Consider the following 13088-nt stretch of genomic DNA (forward strand, 5'->3'; position numbering starts at 1 on the left):
TTTTAAGTTTACTTCTATGGTAAATGTTGGTGCAATTAGCATTTTGTTAGTTAGGACAAAAAGCCTTTTATTAAAAAATGTTATTATTAGTGCGTAAGGATTTGAATATATTTTTGGCACATCACTATTTTCTACGTATGGGTACCTTTAACACCAATAATCGTTTCTTTGGGACTGACTAATCCTTTCCGTATATATTGTAACTTTTGTTTTATAGAATAATTAGTTTAGATACATAATAGTATCTTCCAAACATACAATTATTTTGCAAACACATATCGTGCTAGCGCGCGCCGTCTACTGTATAAGAAAGTAAAAATAATTAAGTTTACGAATTGTGTACAGCGACATCTACACTACAGTTATAGAGATTCTACATTGGCAATTGAATTCTCACTTTGCAGTTGAAATGTAGCATTCGGTTACGAAACTTGTATTATTATATTTGCTAAATTTAATATTTATTTTAAATATATCCAAAAGTGATATAAAAATACAGATGTATAAAGTATAAAAACGTAACGTTGAGAACAATAATATTACATGCGTATCACATTCTCCCGTTACAGAATTTATGACGGGTCACGACTGTCTTTAGGTTATCTGTGGAATAATTAACTCTTAAATGTCAAAAACAGCTGTTTATTGCTATAAAATAAAATTATAAATATAACCAAACAAAATGAGATTTACGAAACTATGTCATTGTTTAACAGTTAAAAGTACATTGATAAGCAAACGTGGCCTAGTATCAAAGTCTAGTGATAAGTGGCAAAGTGTAGTTGGTTTAGAAGTGCACGCACAATTGAATACTGAATCAAAGTTATTTTCTGGTGCTCAAAACACATTTGGTGGTGTTGTTAACAATTGTGTTTCCCTTTTTGACGCGGCTGTACCTGGAACATTACCAGTATTAAACAGAAAATGTGTTGAACTAGGCATTAAGACTGCTTTGGCCCTCTCATGTAGAGTTAATGAGGTGTCGACTTTCGATAGAAAACATTATTTTTACGCCGATTTGCCAGCCGGTTATCAAATAACACAGCAAAGAGCGCCCTTAGCTAGCGATGGAGTTATTAATTTTCAGGTACTTATATTAGTGATCTAACAAATATAAACAAGTCATAAGTTTTCTATACCAGTTCTAGTTTTCTAAACCTGGGTGGAATCAGTTAGTTACAACTACAAATCACTATACCAATATTACATAACAGCAACTTGTTATTGTAGATATTTGAAACCATTACCTATTAGCAATGTATTAAGAGTTATTATTACCAATTATAAACATAACAATATAACAAAAACATTTCCTTCTTTCCAGGTTTTCACACCCGGTATTCACAAAAAGCCATACAAGAAAAGTTCTAAGATCAAGCAGATACAGCTGGAACAGGACAGTGGCAAGTCCCTGCATGACACAGAACTGAAGCAGAGTCTTGTGGACTTGAACAGAGCTGGCGCACCGCTCATAGAGCTTGTCTTTGAGCCAGACTTGGAGGTTTGTAGAAAAACAATTGGCATATAACTTCCACAATTTTGGGAGATATTTTTTCGCCTAGGCCATGATAGTGACTATAATAAATTTGTTGTTATGTGCAGTGTTGGAGAAATAAGATATTAACAATAAACAACTTGTCGCTAAATTGTTGTGTATAAATGTGAAGTATTCTAAACAATGTAGTAACTTAAACTTCTGTTCTTGACTAAGATTGCATTACACATATATTATGTCCTTAATTTTAAAAGAATAGAAATTCATGGGTGTGATGACTACAAACTTAAAATAATTTAGACTTGTTACCTCTGGATTGTAATATCCTTTCAATGTAAGAATATATACACATAATATTAAATATTCTTTATAACAGGATGGTGAGGAGGCAGCTGCATTGGTTAAGGAGTTAGTGCTGATTGTGCAGCGTCTCGGTGCGTGCACAGGGCGTATGGAAGAGGGAGCGCTTCGTGTTGACGCTAATGTGTCGCTCCGGCGCCCCGGCGACCCACTCTCCACTCGTACTGAGGTGAATATTGTAGCTTTAGATGATATTTTGAAAATCAAATGTTTTGAATGTGTTTGCGTTACGATCGAAATATTGATATGGAGATAAATAATTATGAATTTTATAAAATAAATAAAACATGAAATCTGCACACTTTATCAAAACTTTAAAGCATGAAATATTCTGAAGGTACATGTATATAAGCAAGTCCAGTGGTAGGTGGTAGTGGCAGGCACAAAATTTTTTGGAATGCAATGATATTAAATTCTTATTAATTACCAAAAATCAATAATTAGACTTTGAACATAAAACTATTAAAAAAAAAACTGGATAAGCCTTTGTAATATAATTTTTTTTTTCAAGCTACTACTTGGCATGTTATCACTCTGAGAAGGCCATAGTAGCATAGAAGACATAATCAATTAGTAAATCTAAGATTTAACAATGTTTCCTTTAATTTTATTTCTGGACACTTTAAATAAGTTTAATGAGCTTCATAAATATCATGCAAATGACCAGCTTTAATGGAAAGTAATAGAGAACAGGGAAATATACTGAGCTTTAAGAAATCTAACTTATTATGCGAATCGCTAGAACAAATAGGCAGTTCACTTAATATTTTTGGCACACAATGATTATTCCAATCGTACTGAGTTGTTTAAGCATAATTCTAATAAATAAATATTTAAAATGGAATGTGACATTCTAAATGGCCAATTTAGCCTGATCTGATATGTCATCCCATATGGTCAATTTGGCCACTTTTCCTTATTATCTGGGGTACATATCCAAAATTTTTTGTAAAAAGCAAAGACATTTAAGGTGCCATATGAAGTTTTACTTGAAGTTAAATTAAAAAACAGCATAATTAAATAAAAAAAAAACACTTATTTTTATCATTTTTGTTACCAACCGTTTTACCATAATTTTTTTGGATTGGCTATCTCTGCCGGTTTTACCTTAATTATTTTACGCCAATAGAATAACATAAAGGTTAATTATTTTTTTATAACTAAAGTTATTTCCTCTTTACAGATAAAGAATATTGGTTCGATACGCGGCGTGGCAGGAGCAATACGGCATGAGATTGAAAGGCAAAGGGTGATTTTAGAAAATGGCGGACGCATCATCAACGAAACTCGTTCGTGGGATGCGGCCGAAAAAGTCACCATATCCATGCGAGACAAAGAAGTGGTCCAGGATTACAGGTGAGGTTTGATAAAATTAAAATTTAAAGAATTATGTAGATTTTTATGAGAGTTTATAAAGAGGAAATGTTAATAGGTCATATTAGGCTACCGCGATTTTTTTTTACTGTTTTGATCACTTTTTTTTTTTTTTTTAATATTTATAATTTCGTCTCATATTTATTATATATCAGCATAATGTGGTTTGGGTAGCGACTTTAGTATAAAATGTAACTTTTCATTACAATTTACGTAAAGGTGTATGCATGATCAGTCCGAAACCAATTCCATAAAATGTACGGTGAATATCTGTGTAGTTGCTGTGTATCTAACAAAAACAGAATAATTTACATAAATGAACGCAATAAAATTACATTATTTGTACCTAACCAAAAACAAAAAATAATTATGAATAGGTACATTAATTGAATTATAATGCATGCTCTAAATTATAGCTGGTAAATAAATGTAACTTTAATACTTTATATTATGCTTTTTCTGTTTAAATGATTTTTGCATGCATAATTATGATTGTGAATGTTCATCTAGATGTAATTACGCCAAATTATCTTTTGTTAATTGCTATTTTATTCATAATAATGCAAATTCGCAAGTAAAACATTTTAAATTTACCATTGTTAACTTAATATTTTCACATATTATTTCAAACTAAAGTGAACACGTAAATAAACTCGTGTTGTATACAATTAATATATTATTTAAAAAGAATGCATGCCCATTTAGTATAATGGTTCATCAGACTGAATAAAAAAATACTTTTATAATTACGAAATCGTATTGATATGTAAGTTTAATGTACTAGTGTCAGAGGGTCTACTTCGAAAAAGCAAAGTCGAAACGTCGGTCCGAAACGAAGAAACAACGAACGTCGGATTTAACTCTACTACCAAATTACTTTGGATCCGTCACCGATCTGTAGTTTACATTTTTATTTTTTTTGGAGAAAGCAAATCTTTTTCCTCGCAGATGCTTTTAAAAATTGATGGCGAAACCCTATAAGTTCTTAATTCCATATTTGAAATATTGCGATGAATGGATCGGATCCGTCGCCGAATCCGTCATCGGATCCGTAACACTTCGTAGTAACAAAACGTGCGATCCGTCATCCGAGACTACGGATTTCGTTTATCGAAGTAGACCCTCAGGTATTTTTCGTTTATTTTGTGGTTTTCAACAATCTTTGAGTATCCGAAACTAGTTTGAAACAAAAATACGTGGAGATATTCTATCCCTCTTTGAAGTTGGTGATTACAAAATATTTTATTTTCTTTAAAGGTACATGCCAGAACCCAACCTACCGCCGCTCCGTGTCAACCTAAAAACCAAAGACGACCATCATGACGTCCTCAGCGTACCACTCATACAAGAGCAAATACCAGAGCTGCCCGAACAGACGCGACTAAATCTAATGCAACAATACCAACTGCGGCCCGACGCGGTCATACAGCTCGTCAACGAACCGACGCTTCTAGAATATTTCCAACAACTCATAGCAGACAAACCAAGAAATCCAACTAAAGTTTCCAACTTCTTACTTAATGAATTATTAATGGTACTTAACAAGAGAAAACTAGATGTAGACGACTGCACAATAACAGTAAAACAGATAAGGGAACTAACTGATATGCTCCTGCAAAATGAAATTAATTTGGAAACCGGCAAAAACATTTTAGACGAACTCTTAGAATTAGCGGATGATGACGCATCGCCTTTATCGATAGTTGAAGATAAGGGTTGGAAGCAAGTTACCGATGAAAAAGAAATAACTAAAATGTGCATTGAAATTGTAGAAAACAACCCAAAACTTGTAAAGCAGTATAAAGATGGAAAAGTAAAAGTATTGAAAGCTTTATTAGGCATATTGTCTAAGAAATCTCAAAATAAAATCAACATGGCACTAGCTTCTAGTATATTGGAGGAGGTGTTAAAAAAATGAATTTTTAATGTGTAAAAAATAAAAAATATTCAATGATTGCATTGTTTAATTTCTTCATAAAAAAAGAGAATGATTAAAAATTATTCTGATGGAAAAGTTAACAGCTCAAAAAAAAGGTAGCATAAGGCTTTTGACTATATTTTTTTTCCACCTTATACTATTTCTTGTATGTTGCACGAATGATCAGTGTTATTTTATTTAAAAAGTGTTTTTGTATTTATAGCATAAGATGCAAAATGAACAATTGTTATTTTGTTCCTACGAGAAAACAATTGTTGTTAGAGATTCTTATCTCGCTTCTATGAATAAATACTCTCCATTCTAAAAAAATATCATGGCGGTGCTAGTAAACAAAATAAAACACAACGTAAAATTTTCTGTGAGCCAGTAAACAAAGTACCTTGCCAAGCAAAGAAAATTATAATAGCTGCCAAGATTATGTGAGCTTAAAAGTGATATCCTATAGCCTAATCAGTAATTACAAACTTTTATTTAGCAAGTATATGATCTGGTATTAAAGTACGTAACTGTAAATTGGTTAATATAGTGGCCTCCACTACCCATAATATATCAGTACTGTAATAATGCGGTTGATACTTAATATTTGATTCAATCTTGTGCGTTCAGTCTTCACACCGAATGCACGCCCAATCATGGAGAATATTACTCGCGGGCCAAGGCTTATAGTGCACTATGCTTACCTCTTGGTTGCATAAGACATTGAGGCTTGAAGGGCTCGCGAACATTTCCCTTCCTTTTCCGGTCCGCCCTTATTAGGAATATCGTATCCTTTTCTCACACTTTCCTTCCTCATTCTCCATCAGAGCCGCTGCGGTTGTTAAGCCGGGGGATCGCCTGTATATCGATTGCTGAGTACTTCCGGTGACGGCCGCAGCGGTTCTCCAAACAAGAAACTTTCTTCCCCAAATTTCATTTCTTATATGTCTTTAAGATACTATTTTAAAATTAAATAGATATATTTCGTAAAGCAATCTTCCTACGTAGGTAGCTGCGAAGTTATTTAAATAAAAGGTCGGTAAGTATATTGTATTTGTATTTTATTTCCAAAAAACAAATTTACCAGAACTACACGTTTTTCTTGATTAAAAAACCAGTTTAATGGTAACAACAGATATGAGCAGGAAGTTGCCTTATCTAAATAAATCCAAGTTTAGACAAGAAAAAACACGAAATACCTATTGTCAATGACGTTTTACAAATAGACGCGTCATAGACTAACAAAATTGCACATTGAAACAGCGCATTGTTTACTATAGTCACAAACTTGTACAATATACAGCTCTAGCAGCTCGCATTGATACGGCCCGAGCGTCGACCGCCGTGGCCATCTAGTTTATTGGTCTCTGGTCGCCATGACAGTCGAATACAATGCATTTATTAGTTAAATAGTATATACTTATTAGTAATGTACGAAATGAAACGTTTTTTTCATTCACAGTTGGAGTATAATTTCTACATCGTCTAAAAACACAGACAGGAATTTTCTTTATAAATATACAAAAAGTTAGTAAGCCGACTAACTACGACTGTGGTTAGAGGTTGACTAAGTCGTAACTCGTAAGTTAATGTCGGGCAATTACCTTCCTTTCGTCTTGCCAATATTGAGCTCGGACTACGTATCTATGTAATAAAAAACATCTTAGCCTTAGTATTTAAGACAAATGAACCTACTTATTGTTATTAGGGGTTACATATTTATTTGGGAAAGAGGCAAATGAGTATATATTTTATCTGATTATAATACAAGCAGAAGGCTACAATCTATATTAAAAATATTGTGAGTGTCTTGCAACAAGCTATATATACTACAGAATGTGACTTGTTTATTTCTGACTAAACTCAAAAGGAAAGGACGTATGATTCTTGAAAACTCAGAAAAGTCGACATTAATGTTAATTAGTATGTACTTAGCGTTACTTTATTGTAACGGTAGAGTGCTATCATAATCTACTCTGGAGATATGTAAGAAATTTCATAGAATCACCATCTTAATTCATACTTACCGGAACATTTACAAAATATATTTTTTTGCGGTGTTCTATTTGTAGTTTTATTAAATTATGTATTAAGTATACAATTCATTTAATCCCTCTCATTAGTAGAGGAGGCCCTTGCCTAGCAGTTGGACAGTATATAACAAAGGGCTGATATTATTATTACGTAACAATTCCGGTTTTACAAGTTTAGGTTGCCTTGTACTTCCTAAAATAATTTGCATTAATCGTTAACACGAGTATTAAATACAGGTTTTATTAATTTTGACCAGCACGAGTATGCGTGTGATAGACCTCTACCTCTGCGTGAACGACAATTCTTAAAATGTAGAAAGTCTTAATTCTATGTAGTTCTCGATTAGTATGAGTATTATTTCAGATTTCTGCCCAATATTTTCACATCATGCTTTTTTTAACCGACTCCAAAAGGAGACAGGATATCTATTTGTCTTATTTTATTAAATGTTTTTCAGCGATATAATTATTTTTCGTTTATTCTTTTTCGTTTTGAATTATTGTTTTTGTGTTGGATTTGGTATAACTTTAGAATCGTCCCATTTTAATTTCATATTGGTTGGTATTTGATTATACATTTTAAAGTTCCAGAGAGGATCTCCTTAATATCAAATACGATTTTATTGATTCTTTTGTGTTTCAAACAATATAGCTCCAAGATAAAACCATATTAAAAATGTTTTTTTTTTTATTAAATTTTTTGTCTTTAAGACCGGTGTTGCAGATGGTCGCGGGAGTAAATATTATTAAGCCAAAGTTTGATTTTATTCGAAGTAAATATTTTATTTTTGGTCTGTATCAACTAGCGTCTTGCTATTGATTAATTAGTATTTACGCATACTTGATTGTGACGAAGGTTGTTTGATGAAGGTGGTCCACGCGCCCCGAATACTTAACATAATCAGGTGTTAGTAACATTTTTCGTTAGTTTTGTTTTTGTTTAAATATTTATTTACACCTAATGTGTGGGAGACAGATTTGTAAAATTTTGTGTTTTTCTTTTGGTTAACATAGTTTAAAGGAGGAATGATAAGTGTTAACAGGCCACTGTTTCTATATTATTGTATCAAATATTAAAAAAGCTTATCGCTGCTTCAGTGCGTATTGAATAGAAACTTATAAACTTAAATTACAGAGCCGGTAGTTAAAGCAAATGTCAGTTGACTGGGTATAGCGAGCGTATATTGAATTTTGTCTTAATTGTTACCGTTATTTTTTTTACAACACTCTGGTTGTTAACACCTGACAATCCTAATTATGTGTGTGGAACACAAATCAACAGCTGGTCAGTAACAGATCACGTCTTGTTGCATCACAATCCGCAGGCATTGTTATTGAATCAAAAGAGAGGCCAGAAGCAACTACAACTCCTACAATGTGGTCTACTTATTTTATATTTTCTGTAACAATATATTTTTGTAAGGCAGAGATGATTGCTCCAGGCATTGATAGAACCTACAGTGATGGAGTAAAAAGTGTTGGATTTAACGTAGTATATGGAGATGAAGATTTGACGATGATCAATGAGGTAGTCAGTGAAGTGGAGAAGTCTAACGCGCTGAAGAGCAGAGTTAATATAAATGAAGCTCTACCGCCGCTGCCTGCGCAAGATGTAAAATGTTTGATGTCAGTCGACCGGTATTGTTCCAGGGATATGAGGCAGATGAAAGGTAATATTGTAGTTGTGACATCCATTATTTTGTAGTTTATTTTAAGTGCCACTTAGTTATTAGCATTTTTTTTGTCATTAAAAGTTAAAAATTCAATAACTTCTTATGTTTACATGATTTTTAGCATTGAAATGATACTACTTTATTGATTTTTTGGGATAAATTTGTGTAATTTTACGACGGCTATTTTATTCCATTCAGGAGTCAGGAGTAAAAATTAAACAAATTAGTCATGAATAATTTCGTAAAGTTCTTGACTTTCAAAGTTAAAAGTAGTTTGTTTATAAAGCTTAGTTTTTCCAAAAAATATATTGTCATAAGTACTTTAATTGTAATTAAACACACACAATGATTCGATTTTTATATAGTACGTAGCAAGTTATTTTTTCATAGTTTTTATGTTTTAATTCGATGGTTTTTATATGTATTTTTCTAGATACGTGCCTAAAAACTCCTTGATTTAAAACAATAATTATATTTATATTTTCAAACAGGTATACTTATTCATGCTTTAAAAGACGATTGCGCAAAATGCACCCAGAAGGAGAAAGAAGATGCGGGCAAAGTTGTAGCATCTATGCTCGCACATGATCCGGTTGCTTGGAAACTGTTTTTAACCAGGTACGGAGAGATCAAGAAAGTGCAAAGAATACTCGGTTAAATAATCAATCAGCGAAATGGGTTAGTCATATATCAATCTGCAAGCAAAGGTAGATGTTAATTCGCATACCGCAAGAGTATTGACGTAAAAGGAAAGCCCTTGTCAAGAGTTAGGTAAATTGAGATGATTTTCTATTGATAGGACTTGTTGCTTAGTTGATAATAATAAATGATTTAGCCTAACTAGTTTCAGTTAACAGCCGTATTATGTAGCAAAACTTGAGAATGAAGAATGAAGGAATAAATGTAGAGTGAACATTGTATACTTAGGTTTTAGTTTACCTTAACTTTCGTTGTAGGTCTGCCTTACAAATAAAAGAAAAGAAACGTACTTCCAAACCGAAAGAAATTATACTTAAAGAAAAAGGCGACCCCGAAGAAATAGTTTCCAAAAGTAAATATACAATGTCTGGATTTAAAGTGAGAGTTAAAAGATACGCCGCTGAAAAAGTATGAGTTACGACAATAAATTTAATTAATTTAATTTCGTATTATAATGTTACCTAATTTATTATATAAGACTGTTAGGGTTCTAATCACATAGAAAAAAAATATTAGTAATGTTTTTAAATATATTGATTTAATTGAAATATTTTTTCTAGACATATCGCACCCTTATAATTAAAGTGACTTGACTTAAAATTATATATTTTCTGATTTTTCCTTTCAAAGCATGTCCTTATAGCCTTATGATGAGAAAAAGACAAAATTATAGAATAGAAACAGATTCTCTCTTTCGTCGCGACCGTCCAATTTATTGCATTTTATGATATTTTTAAATCTTTTTTATTTGTTTCCCGCAAAGCGTCTTGTTTGAGTTAGTTCACTTAGGTCTAAGGGTGCGATATATGTGTAGAGCACTATTTGTATTGTAATATTTAAATAAAACAATAAACATTATAAGGCTCATTTTATTTCTAAATCTGTGACTTTTATATGTCAGATGTAGCTTCTAATCTTGTTAGACTTCAGCACTAGTTTGATTTCCATTTGTAACATTCTTATCTCCATCCAGTAATACTGTTCCATAAGTTTCATTTGCGTCGTATCTGTAAATTAATTTTGTCCTATAGTTATTATAGTTAGTATTATAAGTATGTAATAATGAAATATTATATAAAAATTATAGTTACTACGATATACTCAGTAGCTCTTTTTTCAAAATACCATAAATTATAAATGAGTTAATTTAAAGGAACTACACTAACTAAGCTCAGACGCTTTTTTTACAAATCGATCTTCCTAGTCCATGATTTTTTATTTTTTTATATCATAAATAGTTTACTTACTTTAATTCTAGCTTATTCCAGTCATCAGGACGATTTTCTTCCATGTATTGTATCATTAAATCCGCATTTTCTTTTTGTCTTTGTGTACATTTTTTGCAATCGTTTTGTGCCGCGTCTGGAAGGTTCTCTAGCGAAAACATATCACATATTTGATTTTTTTTAACGCAAATATTTTATGGTTGACAAAGTAAACACACCTCACTAACCTTTCTTTAAAACATTACATTTGCTGAGAATGACAATAATTTCAATTATTTTGCCAGTGTAAGAATTCGTAGAGATGCGGTGTAAATTTTGTTCATGGCATGAATGAACTGGCACCATTTGATCATAATTGTACGCCTGTCTTATTTTATAGCAATAATTAAATGAGGAGACGAAAATGCTTCTCGCCTGATGGTTAGCCATTAGCATTAGGTACGACTGTCCATAAACAGTAGTAACAACTATAAAAGTGTGTCTATGGCAAACCTATATAAAATTTTGAAATTACAACGTATTCCGTGGTATTCCACTGCAATCGTCACCATAAGACAAGATGTTACGTCTCATCTGTCTAATATTACGTTATCTAGAATCCAGCGTGAAATGGTGGTTCATGAAACTGAGAGTATAATTACTAACATGCATTAAAATTGTGTTAGTAGAAAAGCCAAAAACTTAGTAAACCAATTCGAATATTTAAAGGATAGCATCCACAACCGCTCTTTCTGTCGGGATATCCACTATGTTATATACAGCGACGGAAAATATGTAAATAAAGAATAATTTGTTTAGATCTATCAATTTGTCCGAACACAATGGAGATCTTGAAAAGCTAGTAGCTCTTACTTTTGTTTTTCTCTACATATGATATAGTTTTCAGAGTATCTTCTAGAAACTTCTCACATAAAATATAGTTAATCGAAGTTAGTGGTACGTACTTTTTAGTTCTTTTCCTTCGGCAGTGCAAGGCCCTTTGTCTAGCAAACAGTTAACATAAGAGGTCAAAAGGCGTTCGTTCCTCATAACTTCTCTAATATCAAATCCGTCATATTCTGTAGTGTAGGTAGAATTTACTTCAGCGTAAGTTAGTAATATTTGCACAATTATTATGGTGATGCATAAAAATATCTTCATTTCTGAAAAATATACATGTTTTTATTCTAACTAGATGTTGTCCAGTGGTCAAAATTCGACCATCAAATTTAATATATTTGCAATACATATTATACTGACATTCTATTCTGTGCTCCTACTCTGTGTGGACTTTAATCAAGCAATATTTCACATTACTCTGTGTGCGCAATGTGCTCAAAAAAGAGTATTTTTCAAAAGAAAAATATATTTTTTTTCTTGTAATAATATAGCAGAATTCTATGCAGCAATTGTTAATATTCTTTGAATAACCTCCTCTTAGCCGAATTTCAACCATTCTTTGAATACATGGAACGCAGTCGAGGACTTTATAATTTTAATATTTAGGTGGCTTTGCAATTTTTTATCAGCCGGCGTGATGCCTGTCATATAAGTGACTTGCTTGTATTGCCATTTATTGTTATACAAATTACTGTTTCAATCAATCTTTTTCTATTACAATACAAAACTCTATATTCAAAGAATTTCAACATGTCTCGTTTAGAAATAAAGAAATAGTATATAAATTGCTTACTGATTACAATTTTAAAGTTTTGTATTTATCACACTAAGAAGTCAGTGTATTAAATTTCTTTGCTCCTTGCTGCGTTCAAAACGAAACAATACTAATCTTTTGTAATCCAGTCTTTTATACAGTACATAATATCGTCAATTGTCGTAATAATGTAATAACAAGAGGTTTGGTATAACAACTATCTTAAGCACGCGATAGTGCGCATTTGGATTGTGATTTACAAAATGGTTTACCATTTCTCGAAAAACATTACGTGGAGATTACAAAAGCTTTAAGATTTTTATACTTACTAAACTTTAAACTACAGCCTAGAAAATAATTGCCAAAAAAGTAGTAATTTTGTTTTACGAAAAATGGCCAGATTAAATATTTTAACACAAATGTGCTTTATACTTTTATTCTTAAACTTATAACTGAAAGTAAAACGATTAGACGTCAAATATAATTTGACATAATGCGCCTGCTTCAATGTAATTAGCAACTTTAATTTTCTTTATAGAAAATGTACAGGAGAGTGCACGTAGAGTTTGCATCTTTTAAACAAAGATGCTTTTTCGGATTACAAAATTTCCGCGAATATATTATCATTGAAATATTTAACGATAGTAGCGCCTTATAATCTTTTTGCTGTGATATTGCTA

The 13088-nt window shown here is 31.9% G+C and overlaps 3 protein-coding genes across 3 annotated transcripts; 2 read left to right on the forward strand and 1 right to left on the reverse strand.

The window, feature by feature from the left end:
- The first annotated feature begins 564 nt into the window (after positions 1-564).
- On the forward strand, positions 565-5184 carry LOC115446255 (glutamyl-tRNA(Gln) amidotransferase subunit B, mitochondrial). Its single transcript, XM_030172848.2, has 5 exons — positions 565-1087; positions 1325-1501; positions 1872-2024; positions 3039-3211; positions 4487-5184. The coding sequence occupies exons 1-5, from the start codon at positions 683-685 to the stop codon at positions 5145-5147; spliced, it is 1569 nt and encodes a 522-aa protein (XP_030028708.2). The 5' UTR covers positions 565-682; the 3' UTR covers positions 5148-5184.
- Positions 5185-8412: 3228 nt separating this feature from the next.
- On the forward strand, positions 8413-10407 carry LOC115446267. Its single transcript, XM_030172868.2, has 3 exons — positions 8413-8847; positions 9342-9468; positions 9807-10407. The coding sequence occupies exons 1-3, from the start codon at positions 8553-8555 to the stop codon at positions 9961-9963; spliced, it is 579 nt and encodes a 192-aa protein (XP_030028728.2). The 5' UTR covers positions 8413-8552; the 3' UTR covers positions 9964-10407.
- Positions 10403-12532, reverse strand: LOC115446276 (ejaculatory bulb-specific protein 3). Its single transcript, XM_037439210.1, has 4 exons — positions 12448-12532; positions 11720-11917; positions 10797-10923; positions 10403-10556 (listed from the first exon to the last, which is right to left on the reverse strand). The coding sequence occupies exons 2-4, from the start codon at positions 11913-11915 to the stop codon at positions 10469-10471; spliced, it is 411 nt and encodes a 136-aa protein (XP_037295107.1). The 5' UTR covers positions 11916-11917; positions 12448-12532; the 3' UTR covers positions 10403-10468.
- Between the last annotated feature and the right edge of the window lie 556 nt (positions 12533-13088).

The sequence above is a fragment of the Manduca sexta genome, chromosome 16 (genome assembly GCF_014839805.1).
Source record: "Manduca sexta isolate Smith_Timp_Sample1 chromosome 16, JHU_Msex_v1.0, whole genome shotgun sequence".
Taxonomy (NCBI): domain Eukaryota; kingdom Metazoa; phylum Arthropoda; class Insecta; order Lepidoptera; family Sphingidae; genus Manduca; species Manduca sexta.